Source organism: Varanus komodoensis, unplaced genomic scaffold (assembly GCF_004798865.1).
Source record: "Varanus komodoensis strain SLA01 unplaced genomic scaffold, ASM479886v1 scaffold15, whole genome shotgun sequence".
NCBI classification, from domain to species: Eukaryota; Metazoa; Chordata; class Lepidosauria; order Squamata; family Varanidae; genus Varanus; species Varanus komodoensis.
Window position 1 is genome coordinate 7,483,584 of NW_025335440.1, and position 12,731 is coordinate 7,496,314.

At 39.8% G+C, this 12,731-nt stretch overlaps 1 protein-coding gene across 7 annotated transcripts in view; it reads right to left on the minus strand.

Moving 5' to 3' along the window:
• NKTR (natural killer cell triggering receptor) overlaps window positions 1-12,731 on the minus strand; it is a 35,687-nt gene that overhangs the window by 22,341 nt on the left and 615 nt on the right. For 2 of the 7 annotated variants that reach the window (XM_044425253.1, XM_044425252.1), the window contains exons 1-5: window positions 11,617-12,717; window positions 7,216-7,290; window positions 6,013-6,120; window positions 4,655-4,699; window positions 2,459-2,546 (exon numbers count right to left, since the gene is read on the minus strand). In XM_044425253.1, coding sequence (XP_044281188.1) covers window positions 2,459-2,546; window positions 4,655-4,699; window positions 6,013-6,120; window positions 7,216-7,290; window positions 11,617-11,896 — 596 coding nt within the window. In that variant the 5' untranslated portion in view covers window positions 11,897-12,717. Of the gene's footprint in view, window positions 1-2,458; window positions 2,547-4,338; window positions 4,700-6,012; window positions 6,121-7,215; window positions 7,291-11,616; window positions 12,718-12,731 lie in introns of those variants that run through there. The other 5 variants (XM_044425257.1, XM_044425258.1, XM_044425255.1 and 2 more) reach the window with 4 other exon arrangements.

Here is a 12,731-nt window from a genome sequence, read left to right on the forward strand (position 1 = left end):
TGTTCTGGATGATGTGTTTATTGGTTTTGTTTACCATCATGATATTAATTCTAAGTACATGCACTGGAGGTGTGAACATACAAAATATGCTGCACTGGAGTGCTTCCAGAAAGTGATGCCAGAGAGCATTAAAAAACCCCAAACACCTCAAAGTTAAAATGCGGTTGGATAGGAACACACCACAAAAAGGCAGGTAGTTGGGGCTGAACCTACTGTTTGGCCATGTATTGGAGGAAACAGAAAAATAACTCCAGCAGACTATGCTTATACACCAGAGCTGTAACCAATACCTGCATCCACAGAGGCTAGGAACTGTGGCCACACAGAATCCCGAGAAGCTGATGCAGCTCCAGCATCCTCCTACCCTCATCCAGCGCGTTGTCTCAGTGGCCAGGGAAGCAACAGTGCTCCAGATACAGGGAGACTTGGCCAGGCCAGGGGCCTCGCTGCACATGCCTGATACCAGCTTTTCCACCATTTGCCATGGGCTTGAGTACGCTCAGTTCCAAAGCACTCAACTCATGCTTTGAAGGCAAGGCCTGCCAAACTGGCAGCAGTTTCCAAAGAAGCAGGCACAGAACCTGCTCACATTAAAATCAGCTTTAGAATCTTTAACCGTTAACTATCAGCTTTGGACTTATTCCCTCCCCAAAGATGGAAAAATGCTTATTATTTTAGAAATAGGAGGCACTGAAATTAGTTTCTACATAATATAAACTTTGGATCTGTGTCCACGAAAAAGTGCCTTTCAGTGAACTCCAGCAAAGAAGACATATAAACCCTATTTATGTACAGCATTTCACAAAATTAAGCCAACTATATCAACTCTTTGGCATTGGTCTTTTCCTGCTGTAAGGTAGCCAGCCTGTAAGAGACAAGCTACTAAAGCTCGTATTAATGAAATGCCGATCCACATAAGCAATAGAATATGAAAGAAACTTTAGAGCCCATTGGTACTTCAGTGCTTGATGTATTAGCAGTTGCGATTTCTCTAGTTCAGATAAGCTTAAAAATGGAAACGTGTGAGCAGAGAAAAAGGTAGCATGACTAAGAAAACAGCTACCACAGTTATTTAATCCAGCCTTAGGTTTCAAGAGAAGCCATCTCTCTGCCAAGCGAGACAACAGAATTCACTACATACACGCATCTTTGTACAGTGAAGTACAAGGCAAGAGCCTCACTCCTTCCTCTTATGGTTATATTTACTTTCCATTTTTTGGGACATTCCTTAGGGAACCACCTAAATATGCCTCTTATCTGAACTGTATTAAATCACAGTAGAGATCTCCTTTCAGACAAACGGCTGAGTTTTTCTAGGCAACTTCTTTAAAAAGGCAGTGAAGCACCATTCATTCTTATCCATCAAGAAAGATGGCAAAGTTTACCAAGAATTGAAGAATGCAATCTGGATTGTAATTTTATTAAGCACTAATGCAAACACAGCAGTGCATATATACAACAAACAACAACCCAAATCTTCCCCCAAACACAAGTCCACAGTGAATAAAGCATGTGCTTTTGTAAATGCTCTGAAGAAATTTGAAAGATAGAAAAAAGAAAAAAAAAACGCACACTAATAAAATCAAGTAGAATGACTGAAAAGACAATTTAACAAGGTAAGGGCATAGGTTTTGAGCAAAAAATCCCCAAGTACATTACTTTTTCATTAACTCTATAAGTCCAGAAGTAGCTCAAGAGATTCAAACTGTGTGCAGAAACCCCCTTTAGAATGTATACATGTTACTCTAATAGGGAAACTTGTGACAAACTCAAAGTAGGTGCTTTAGAGAAACTCTTCACATTGTACACAGATTTTACCTGCTGTCTGTAAATTAACCCTTACCAGGGAACCAGGATAAAATCCATTAATTCTGTACTAACTCAAGCCCTCTTCAGAAGATTCCCTCCATGCTTTCAGTGAACTTACAGCCCAATCCCCAATCATCCCACCTGTTCCACCCAAGGCCCACCCATGCAGAAGATCCTTATGTGAATACAGATGGACATGCAAAGACCTTAATGAAATCCATGATGGGAACATGGGTGAAGCCAACTGGCTTGGCAACGAGTGGAGAGCATTACTGGGCCACATGTACTGGATTCACAAAGGGACATGTCTGAACAGGGATGTTCCATTGCTGCAGGCCAAACTGGGACAAACATTTTGTCTGAGGAGTGGGTTTAAGAATGAAATTGAATAATTTACTCTTTTTAAATTATGTTTATACTCTGAACAAACTCTGGCAAAGCCAGTTATTCTAGAATTAAGAGTTTACCTACAAAATCCAAGATTTTTCTTCACTTTGTGAGGAAAGCAAAAAAAGTCCAATACCCTTTGCTTTTTTTTTTTTTCCTTCCCTCAAATACTTTTTAGGTTGATATGTTAGCAATACCATCTTTCTCATGAACAGCGCTTCTCCATTTAAGAAAAGTTAACTCTCAAATTACATCTACTTACATAAAAAACTGGGAACCATTGGTATGCTTCCCTCTGTTTGCCATTGACAAAAGGAATGCTCTATCATGTTTCAGAATAAAGTTTTCATCTGTTTCAAAAAAGAAAAGAAAGAAGGGGTTAGTCAGTTTCTTAAGAACTTGGGTATTTCAAGAGCTCACTTGAGAAATTTGAAAATTTAAATAGCAACCTGCACAAACAAAGTCGAGGCAGGTTTTATACAAACAACAAATCTTAATAACCATTAAGGAATGCTCGACAGTTTTGATGTTAAACGTTATAACAGCTTTACACTTTAAAACTTAGTAGTAATTCGTTATGAAATGGCTTTTTCCACAGTTCCTCAACTTGGTGCCTTCCAGATATGTTGTTTTTCAACTTCCATGATGGCTACTGGTCCATCACGGCTACTGGGCAGGAATGTGGTGAGCTTTACTCCAAAATACCTGGAGGGCAATAGGTTGGGATGCTTTACATGTCCATCTGGCCCAGTTCTGTTTGCTGTGACAGGCAGCGGCTCAAGATTTCAGGCACCGATTCTTCAGCCCTGCTAATCAAAATCCTCTTCCCCAGCTGGAGCCCTGTGCATGCAAATCATACACACTACCACTGAAGTAGGACCCCCTCCTTTTGTTCAGTCCAATGATGAAAAAGAGAGAGGAAGAACAAAGTGTCTCATAGAATACTTTCCCCGAGCTAAAGATTATCAGTAGATAAACGTAAAAGAAGTATGTCTCCTTGAAGAGGAGGCCTCCTGCATGCCAAGATTTAAGTGACTAGGACTACACAGCAGAACCTTAAACTGGGAGTAGAACAACAAAAACGCTGGGCTTTAGCTTTCCCGGTAATCCACAGACCACCCATTATCAGCATGCTAAAATGCCGAATGCATACAGCAAGACTGGGGTCCTTTTCTTTAGAGCCAGTACTGAATACTTGATTTGCTTTCTATTCACAGGGAAAACAACTTGGCCCTAATTCTCTCACTCATATACTCCACAAAACCAATCTCAGATCTCAGTGATCAATCTGCTAAGGCCATAGCATCATTCCACCCCCCCCCCGCCAACAATATTGATGAACAAAGGAGAAAGTCCATGTCCTCCTTTCAGCTTCAGTATGAACAAGTAAACATTTAAAATAAAATGTTAGTTTAATTATAAGTACAGAGGTATTGAGCAAAACTAATTTTAGTCCGCACAATAATTTTCATATGTAAACGAAGTCATGACAATTATGGTAGAACTGTTTGACGAAGCTACAAATACACAGTACCAGAATTGTACTTACCCATCATAAAATCTTAGAGAAAAAGAACCAAAAAACCTTTAGAATAAGTATTTGTCAACAGACTACTATTAAAGGCCAATATCTGCTGACACCGAAGTGTCCTTAAAAAGTAACTGTTTTCAATCATGCACGCAACTTTAAAAAGTAATACAAAACATATTCCATCGAACTACCTTCAATAAGATTTCCAAGCAATACTGTAACAAGAACTGTTGAACATCTGTTTTAAAATCAATAGCTGACCATATAAAACTCCTGAAGTTCATTCATAAGTATAGCAAGTAACATACATAAATGTATTGCTTCTATGAAAAGTACATGCTGAAAAATGTTTTGAGAATTCAATAGACATACAAACCTTGGAAGGGCAGGGATGGGGGAAGGGAAGATTTAGACTTTTCAGGAGTAAGTATGTGGAATCCCAATTATATCCTTCTCCAAAGAGAAGACCACCTTAGAGGCACTCAGACTATCTGTAGGCTTCTCTCCAAGCTACATTTACCCAGCCACAAATTCATTATCAGTGGTCCATATATTTATTAGGAAGGGTGCAGGGGAACAGTTTGAATTTGTGTTGAGCTTTTGTCTCTTACCTTTTCATTTTGCAAAAGACCACATTCTCTATAAACAAAAGAATATGTTGACAGTTTTAGGCAGGAAGATAGGAGTTGTCATGAATCAAGTTGCCTAGCCTCCATGCTGAAGTCATGTTTAACCACTACGTTAGCCGCAACAAATTTTGTCCATTAACATTAATATTAGAATATACGTCTTTAAAATTCATGCACATAAATATCCATGCAACATTACTCTCATGCAAAGGTGATCTAAGAAACCCTTCTCATTAAATGCATCAGGAATCAAAACTCTTACAACTGAAGCAGCAGATCAAGAACTATTGGATCTTACCTTTAAAATATCCTCCATAAATAGATTCACCTCCTTTTCCATTACCTAGTATTAAAATATAAATATATACATATTAATGGCAGCTATATTAAAAACTGGAATTGTTCACATGCTCGATAATTAAGGATAGTTAAGTCACTAAGATTAAAATAACACATTCTTAATTCTGAATACCTGATTTATCTGGCTACTTTAAAACCAGGTATAGCTTAAATTAAATCTATTTAATGTAAATAGTTCTACACAGCTTACAACCTTAGAGGAATCACGTATTAAAGATACTATTTTAAGTGTGGACAGAACACAGGAGGTACTTTTTATTTTTTTAGTGCCTAAGGGCTTATTTTCCTCTTCCTGTTTTCTAAGGGGTTCGGTAAATGTGGGAAAGAGGCATCCTGAAAGAACATGGTATGTGTGCGAAGATGACGGGTTTGTGTGAGCAGAAAATTTACACACAATTCTGAAAGAAAATAGGCAAAAAATGTTCACTTCTTCAAAATCACTTTTTCCTTTACATCTTGCAATTGTTCCCTAAATGAATATTAACATTATGCAAACTCTCAATAGTTGTGGACACTAAACTTACATTCCAAGTTAGCCTTCAGTGCAGAATAAAGACAGGAGTTGCAGTGAGGATGAAGAATGCAAACCATAACCAAGGTGTACATTAAATGAAAAGAGAAGTGGTGGACACTCAAAGTCATAATCCAAAAACTTTACTTCTGAGTGCTAATTCAAGGTCACTTCACCTAGCAAAGATACTGAACATTTCATCTGTTTGACTTTCCTGGCAGTTGTCACATGTGACAATTCACTAGATAACTATATAGCTTTTTGTACACTAAAAGCAATTCAGGAAAATTCATACACAGAAGCAGCTGCCATGGAGGAACTGTACAACATTCTAGCCAAAACCTGCACAAATAGGGATGCTTTGAAGGAAATGTCAATTTGTCTAATTTCCAATGCAACCAACTTTCTAATATGACATTCCTTATAAAAGCAAAAAGTGATAATTGAGTCATAAAACTATGTAGAAATTTTCCTGTAAAAAACAGTATTTGACATTCATTACAGATCCTGAGTAGGTTCAAGTATATGATAGGACAATGCATCAAAAACAAAATTTTTAGTGGCTACTCATATACAAATGAAGAGCTACACTGGCAACCTGGGAAGAATGTAAGGCCATTAATCACCATGAATCTCTGGCAGAGGCTGAGCTACAAATATAAAATTAGAAATTAGCATGACATGTTAATATTTGCTTTTGAGTTACATTTAAGTGATACTTTAATTAAAACATAAATTCTCTGCCTGTTTAATGAGAGAGGAATCCATTGTGTCTTAGACTCTACCTTCACTGAAGTCTCCACCTTGAATCATGAAGTTTTTAACCACACGGTGGAATGTTGAACCTTTGTAGCAGAGCTTTTTTTCAGTTGTTTTTCCAATTCCTTTTTCACCTACAGGAAAGAAAAGTATGCATCTCTAGCTTAAATATTCCAAAGCAATATATCTTAGTTTCAAGCTGAACAGAAACACAAGGTGAGACACTAAACATTGTAAATAGTTACTTCAGCTTGCTAAATACTGTTATTTTTCCTCCTATATGCACCAGTACTCAGATATGCAGATACCACTCTAATGGCAGAATACACATGTTTTAAATAAATAATAAAGAGCTTCTTGATGAGGGTGAAATAAGAAAGTGCAAAAGTTGGCTTGGAACTCAACATCAAGAAAACAAAGATCATGGCATCCAATCCTCTCACTTCCTGGCAAATAGAAGGGGAAGAAATGGAGGTAGTGACAGATTTTATTTTCTTGGGCTCCAAGATCACTGCAGACGGTGATTGCAGCCAAGAAATTAAAAGACGTTTGCTCCTTGGGAGGAAAGATATGGCAAATCTAGACAGCATACCAAACAGCAAAGACATCACCTTGCCAACAAAAGTTCATATAGTCAAAGCTATAGTTTTCCCAGTTGTGATGTATGGCTGTGAGAGTTGGACCATAAGGAAGGCTGAGCGCCAAAGAATTGATGCTTTTGAATTGTGGTGTTGGAAAAGACTCCAGGGAGTCCCTTGGACTGCAAAGAGATCAAATCAATCAATTCTAAAGGAAATCAACCCTGACTGTTCTCTAGAAGGACAGATACTGAAGCTAAAGCTCAAATACTTCGGCCACCTAATGAGCAGGACTCAAGCTAAAGCTCAAATACTTCGGCCACCTAATGGGAAGGACTCAAGCTAAAGCTCAAATACTTCGGCCACCTAATGAGCAGGACTCAAGCTAAAGCTCAAATACTTCGGCCACCTAATGGGAAGGACTCATTGGAAAAGACCGTGATACTGGGAATGACTGAAGGCAAAAGGCGAAGAGGATGGCAAAGGATGAAGTAAATGAATGGAGTCACTGGTGCAGCAGGTGGGGGGCTGGATGGACTCTGGGGGATGGTGGAGCATAGGAGAGCCTGGCGTGCTGTGGTCCATGGGGTCGTGGAGGGTTGGGCATGACTTTGCAACTGAACAACAACAAACAATAGCAAAACAAGTTACCTGTACATAGGCAGAGAAAGTTTTTGCAGGTCTTTGGACAGACATCAGAGAAAAGTTGAAATATGATACGACCAACTGAAATAAGAATTAAAATATGATTACTTTCCAGTTCCGTTATATCTGGGCCAAATTGGTTAAATTTTCTTAATGACTCTACTGCTACATGTTCTTGGCAAGAAGCAACACAAACTATAAAATTTTAAATGTATCTGGATATTTGCCTACTCTTCACCACTCACTTCTGTATATCCCCACTGCTTCAAAGAGAGGATTTAATGGACCCCCGTTCTTCTCTTCCCTCAGGAGGGGAAAAAAACTAGAGTTAGAGTGTGCGGGCGTGCTTGGTGGCCCTGTTTCTCAGGTGATTGCTTATGTACAAATCTGATACTTTTGTATCTTTGAATAACTTAATACTGATTAAAAAACACAAGCAAGGCTCATCTAAGACTGACATGAGACAGAAACCGAGTCTAAGGAAGTATCCTTCCCAATTATTGTCTGTGCTAGCTGTCTTCTGATCTGGTGCCCTACAAGTGTTCTGGACTTCAGCTCCTATCTGCCACACTGAATGGCTGGATGTGCTGTGAGTTGCCCAAAACATCTTGAGGGCTCCAGGTTGGAAAAAGCAGTTTTAGGCCACATACTTTCTTCAACCTTTGAGGCTCACTATATAGTTTGTGCTTAAAGACCTCTTGGCATATCTGCACTTAATGGCAAAACAATCATTTTGCCCATTACCTTGTAAACTTGCATGTGCAACAGCTTAAGAGACTGTACAATTTGAGACTATCTGACATACAACCACAAACACATTCTTTTCTACTGAACAATCCCAGAGGAAGAATCTCATTTTACATCACCCTTCTGACTGGAAGATTTTCTGCCAAGTAGACACCATTAAAACTCTTATCATCCCTAAATGCTTTTTGCTCTTCAGCCAAGATGCTTCCTTTTTTATTAGTCTTAAAAAAAACAAACACACCCTGTACTATTAATAACCTACTGAAATGCAAAGCACAGGACATATCTCTTTCCTCCATCAACATTTTTAATTAACAACTAAATGTGAAGAACTATATACGGTGATCCGTACAAAGTTCCAATGCTGTATAGTTTGTGAAAAAATTTCCACACCATACATGCCTGCATTTATCTACAGTTGCCTGGGCTGCTGTACCGCAGTCGATCAAGTTAGATGGACTAAATGTAGGTTACGGACTGCTAAACATTATTCTTCAAAGGCAGGTATTGGCAAACCCTAGGCCTCTGGTGCCCATGGGGGAACCAGAAAATAAGGCAAGACAACCCCCTCCTGAGCACAGTGCAGTTGGCTCCTAGCTGAACTTAAACATGGCTTATTTATCTTCCATTGCTCAGGGTCTTTAATAACTAGTTGAAGGAAAGCTAAAACTGAAACCAAGGCTGGGGTTACCGTCTTGTTCGAGTATGCAAGAGTCGCAGGGCATCAGACCAAAGGCGAATCTAGTCCGGCAGAACGTTCACACAGTGGTCAGCCAGCTGCCCAGAGGATACCGCAAGCAGGACACAAGCCCAGCAGCACCCCCTGCCCAAGTTCCTTAACCGGTGCCCCCAAATCCACACCTACCCCTTAAAGAAACAATGTTTAACCAGATGTTCTGAATAATGAAACTGATAAGCAGTGCAGAGAGAGATGAAGCTGAAGGCGCTGCAGTTACCTCAACAATAACAAAAACACACGCTTGATCTACGATCTACCAAGCCCTTCCTTAAAACAGTTTCTTCTTTCAGGTATAATCATTTTTGTTAAGCATTAACAAATATCCTAAGGACACATATGCTACTGTTTTTACATGTTTACAAACATTACAATACAGTAAATTCTACATAAATTTGAATGTATTTGTATATAGCATTTGAACTATACTGTGTACTTAATTTCATTTTCCTCATATGCAAATATTTCAGTTCAAATACTGTAAAGTCCATTTTATACTGAACATAAAATTGACAGGGATTACATTTTTAGTCCTATTTAATAAAGACTATATATTTTGTGTGCTTGCTAAGGGGAAGTATGAGATGGGGAGTAAAGGAAAGCCAAATACACAGTAAATCAGGCATTATTTAGGGCAGTGAATTTTTTTCTAGTTCTGCTTTTTCCAGAAAACCAACATCACTGACTACGGTATTAAAAAAAATAAATTAAAAGCCTGTAGAAGCAGCACTGAAGTACAAGGAAGATCATGCCACAGAAGCACAGATGGTTTCTAAGACATGTTCAAGGCAATCCTGCCCATGCAGTAAAATCTTTAGATTTCCTTCCCCCAGTACTATCGGTAAAAGACATGCACATTCATCTACGAGAGAGAGGAGCTTCTCTGTGGTGGCCTCTTCAATTTGGAATGCACTCCCAAGGAAGTTTCGATTGCTTTATTTTTAGCACCTAGTCAAAACTTTCCTGTTACCTCTTTAAAATGTCCTGATAATGAGGAATTACTTGTCTGTTGAACAATTTTCATATCCTGAAATTGCACTGCTGCTATTATAAAGCAATTTATTTTTATAATAGTGTGTTTACTACTCAAGGATCCTTTGTGGATGAAAAAATAGCTCATAAATTTACATAAGTACAGAAGGGCCTCTCTTTGCCTCAATTCTGTGCCAGGTACTTCAGGTTGGGGGCAGTTCTTGCTGATGTAGAGTTTTTATACACAAAGAAGCTTGAATACTTCTAACTTTTACACATGTTTTCAACAATCAAGTCTGATAAACTACAATGCACTACGTAGCTTTTTCTTGGGGTTGGACACTATGAGGTAGCAATATTGAAACAGGGATAACCAAATTTTGCTACTTCTACTTCAGCCAATTACTTTTACTTTATCTAACCAGAGTACCCTTCCCAGGCCCATGCATCAGTTTTAAATATAGGCATACCACATTTTATTGTGCTTTGCTTTACTGAGCTTCCTACCAAATGAAGGTTTGTGGCAACTCTGCACTGAGCAAGTCTATCAGCACAATTTTTCCAATAGCATTTGCTCACTTCATGTCATTTTGGTAATTCTCACAATATTTCAAACTTTTTCATTATTATTATATTTGTTATGGTGATCTGTGATCAGTGATCGTTGACGTTACCTTTTTAATTGTTTTGGGGCACCACAAACCACACCCATATAAGACAGAGAACTCAAAGCTTTTTTTATAGATATAATGTTATTGCGGGTTTTATAGACTACCGTATAGTGTAAACATAACTTTTACATGCACTAGAAAACCAAAAAAATTGTGTGACTTGCTTTATTGCAATATTCATTTTATTGCAGTGGTCTGAAACTGAACCCGCAATATCTCCAAGGTATGCCAATATAAACTGCCTGTAATACCGCTAAAATTAGCACAATAATACATTATCTATTTATTTGCAAGAGACATCAAGAGCTTTCTGTTAAAACTGACATGAGAACAACACACAGTTCACCTATCACAAGAATTCATGGTTTGTTGAATTGCAGCTTGCGGTAAACGGAACCAAGAGCAAGGGCTGCTGGCTACTCCTGCTGAACTGAACAACCCATAGAAACTGTGGGCTCCTGTTCATGACAGTCAGACCCAGAACTGTGAATTGTTGGGGAAGAATAATCCAGTCATACTCTAAGAAACTTGCTCATCCTATCCCACTGAAACAGGTGAGGATTCAACAGAACTGCTAATTTACATATACACCATTACACTGTGCTGGAAGGAATAACTTAAGATACATATGTTAAAAGATGATCCATCCAGCCTTCCCTGAACCAAAAAGTGCCATAAACCTTGCCTAGCAGTGTATTTACTTTTTTTCCTACTCAGACTGTTCTGAGACAACCACCACCAGCTCCTCGTTTATTTACTGATACCACAATGCCAGGTGTACAGCACTACACATGGCTAAACCTCAACAAGGACATGCCCACCTTCATAGCACTGTACCACAGAGAACAGATAATACCACAAAACAATATAGCATCCATACACTTATGGAACAATCCCATGCCCCCTAGACAGTCTGCAGGGTCACAGGGCACTTCCGATTCCCTGATCTGGGGCTGGAGACAGTGCTCTGACCCTGGAGGGGGGGAACCATGATCCACTCCCTAACTCTCTGAGAGAGCACTGGACTGACTGCCTCGCCAAGGCTGGGAACACAGAAGAGCCAGTCCAGCAAAATGCAGTCCGGGTCGATGGAGACTGTTTCCACCGCTCCCGCGAGACAGCACAAGAGGATCAGGAGTCAGGGTCCTATGACTGAGGGTGCAACCTAAGCATCTACTAAGCATCTATTCTAGGGTAATGTGCTGGCTACACACACTTGGGCTTCAAAGGCTGACTTAATAAAAGCAGTAAACAGAGGCTCACAAAGCCCCCATTTCTTACCTGGTTCTCGGTTGATTTCTATGTCAAAGAAGCACTGTGGCCGATCCTGTGCCCCCATGGCAGCAGAAAGCCCCAGTAGCTCCCCTGCACGCCACCCTGAGGAAAAGAGAAGCACGTGAGAAGGTGACAGTACATCCAAAACAGGATTCAATAGGGCAGCCCAACACCAGGTGCACCTTACAGAGAAGCAGAAGGTGACATATTGTGCCTTGGATGCAATTCTACAAGAGGGATCTCTCCCACCATGAAGAGAGGTTGGAGTGCTATGGTTGGAAACCATTCTCCACTGACATAAGAAGACAGCCAACAGTAATCGGTAGCATGTATTTCACATGAGTCTAGAAGCAATTAAAACTTTTATTTATACTTAGGGTATCTCACAAAGACTGTGCAGAAAGAGTATAAAGGAGAATATACTGAAAATGTAGCCATTTTACACTGGAATTTTTAGGAGGTGTGGACAGTCCTGCCTCATCAGACGCATGGGACATGGAATCCACCCCACACTCTGTAAGAGGCCAAATACAGAGCAGCCTGCCAGTTCTAGCACTACAGAACTGCGGGCTAGAGAACAATGGTTTCATTCAGCGCCCATCTTTGCACGACTGTGAAGGAACATCATGAACCCAAACACCACAAAGGATTTCAGGAGCAGAGGTGCAGATCCTATTTTTATAACTTCCACATTTATGAACAGGAAAGTGTGAACATCATACCCTCGAGTTATGCATGTGTGTGTAAAGAGAAGTTCAAGCATGAACCCTTCTCGAAGTGTCCAAACCTGGGAAGAGTAATAGGCAGAACAACAGGAACTTAACCCTCAACTGACTGGAAATCTGCAGGAGAAATCCTCATCAAGGTTCTGACATTCTCTTACAGCCTAAGCCCAACTGTTTATTTATTTAAATAAATAAATAAACTGCAAGGACTCAGTGTCAGTCAGGAACAGAGCAACAGGATCCCGCTACTCGTGCCTATTTAAGAAAACTAGCATGCAGGGAGAGAAGTGGAGCTGGGAGAGACGGACCCCTGCGCGTGTACTGCAAGCCCCATAAAAGGGCTGGGCTGATTGCAGGAGCCTGGGGTCGGAAGGCGAAGCACAGCCAAGGGACGCA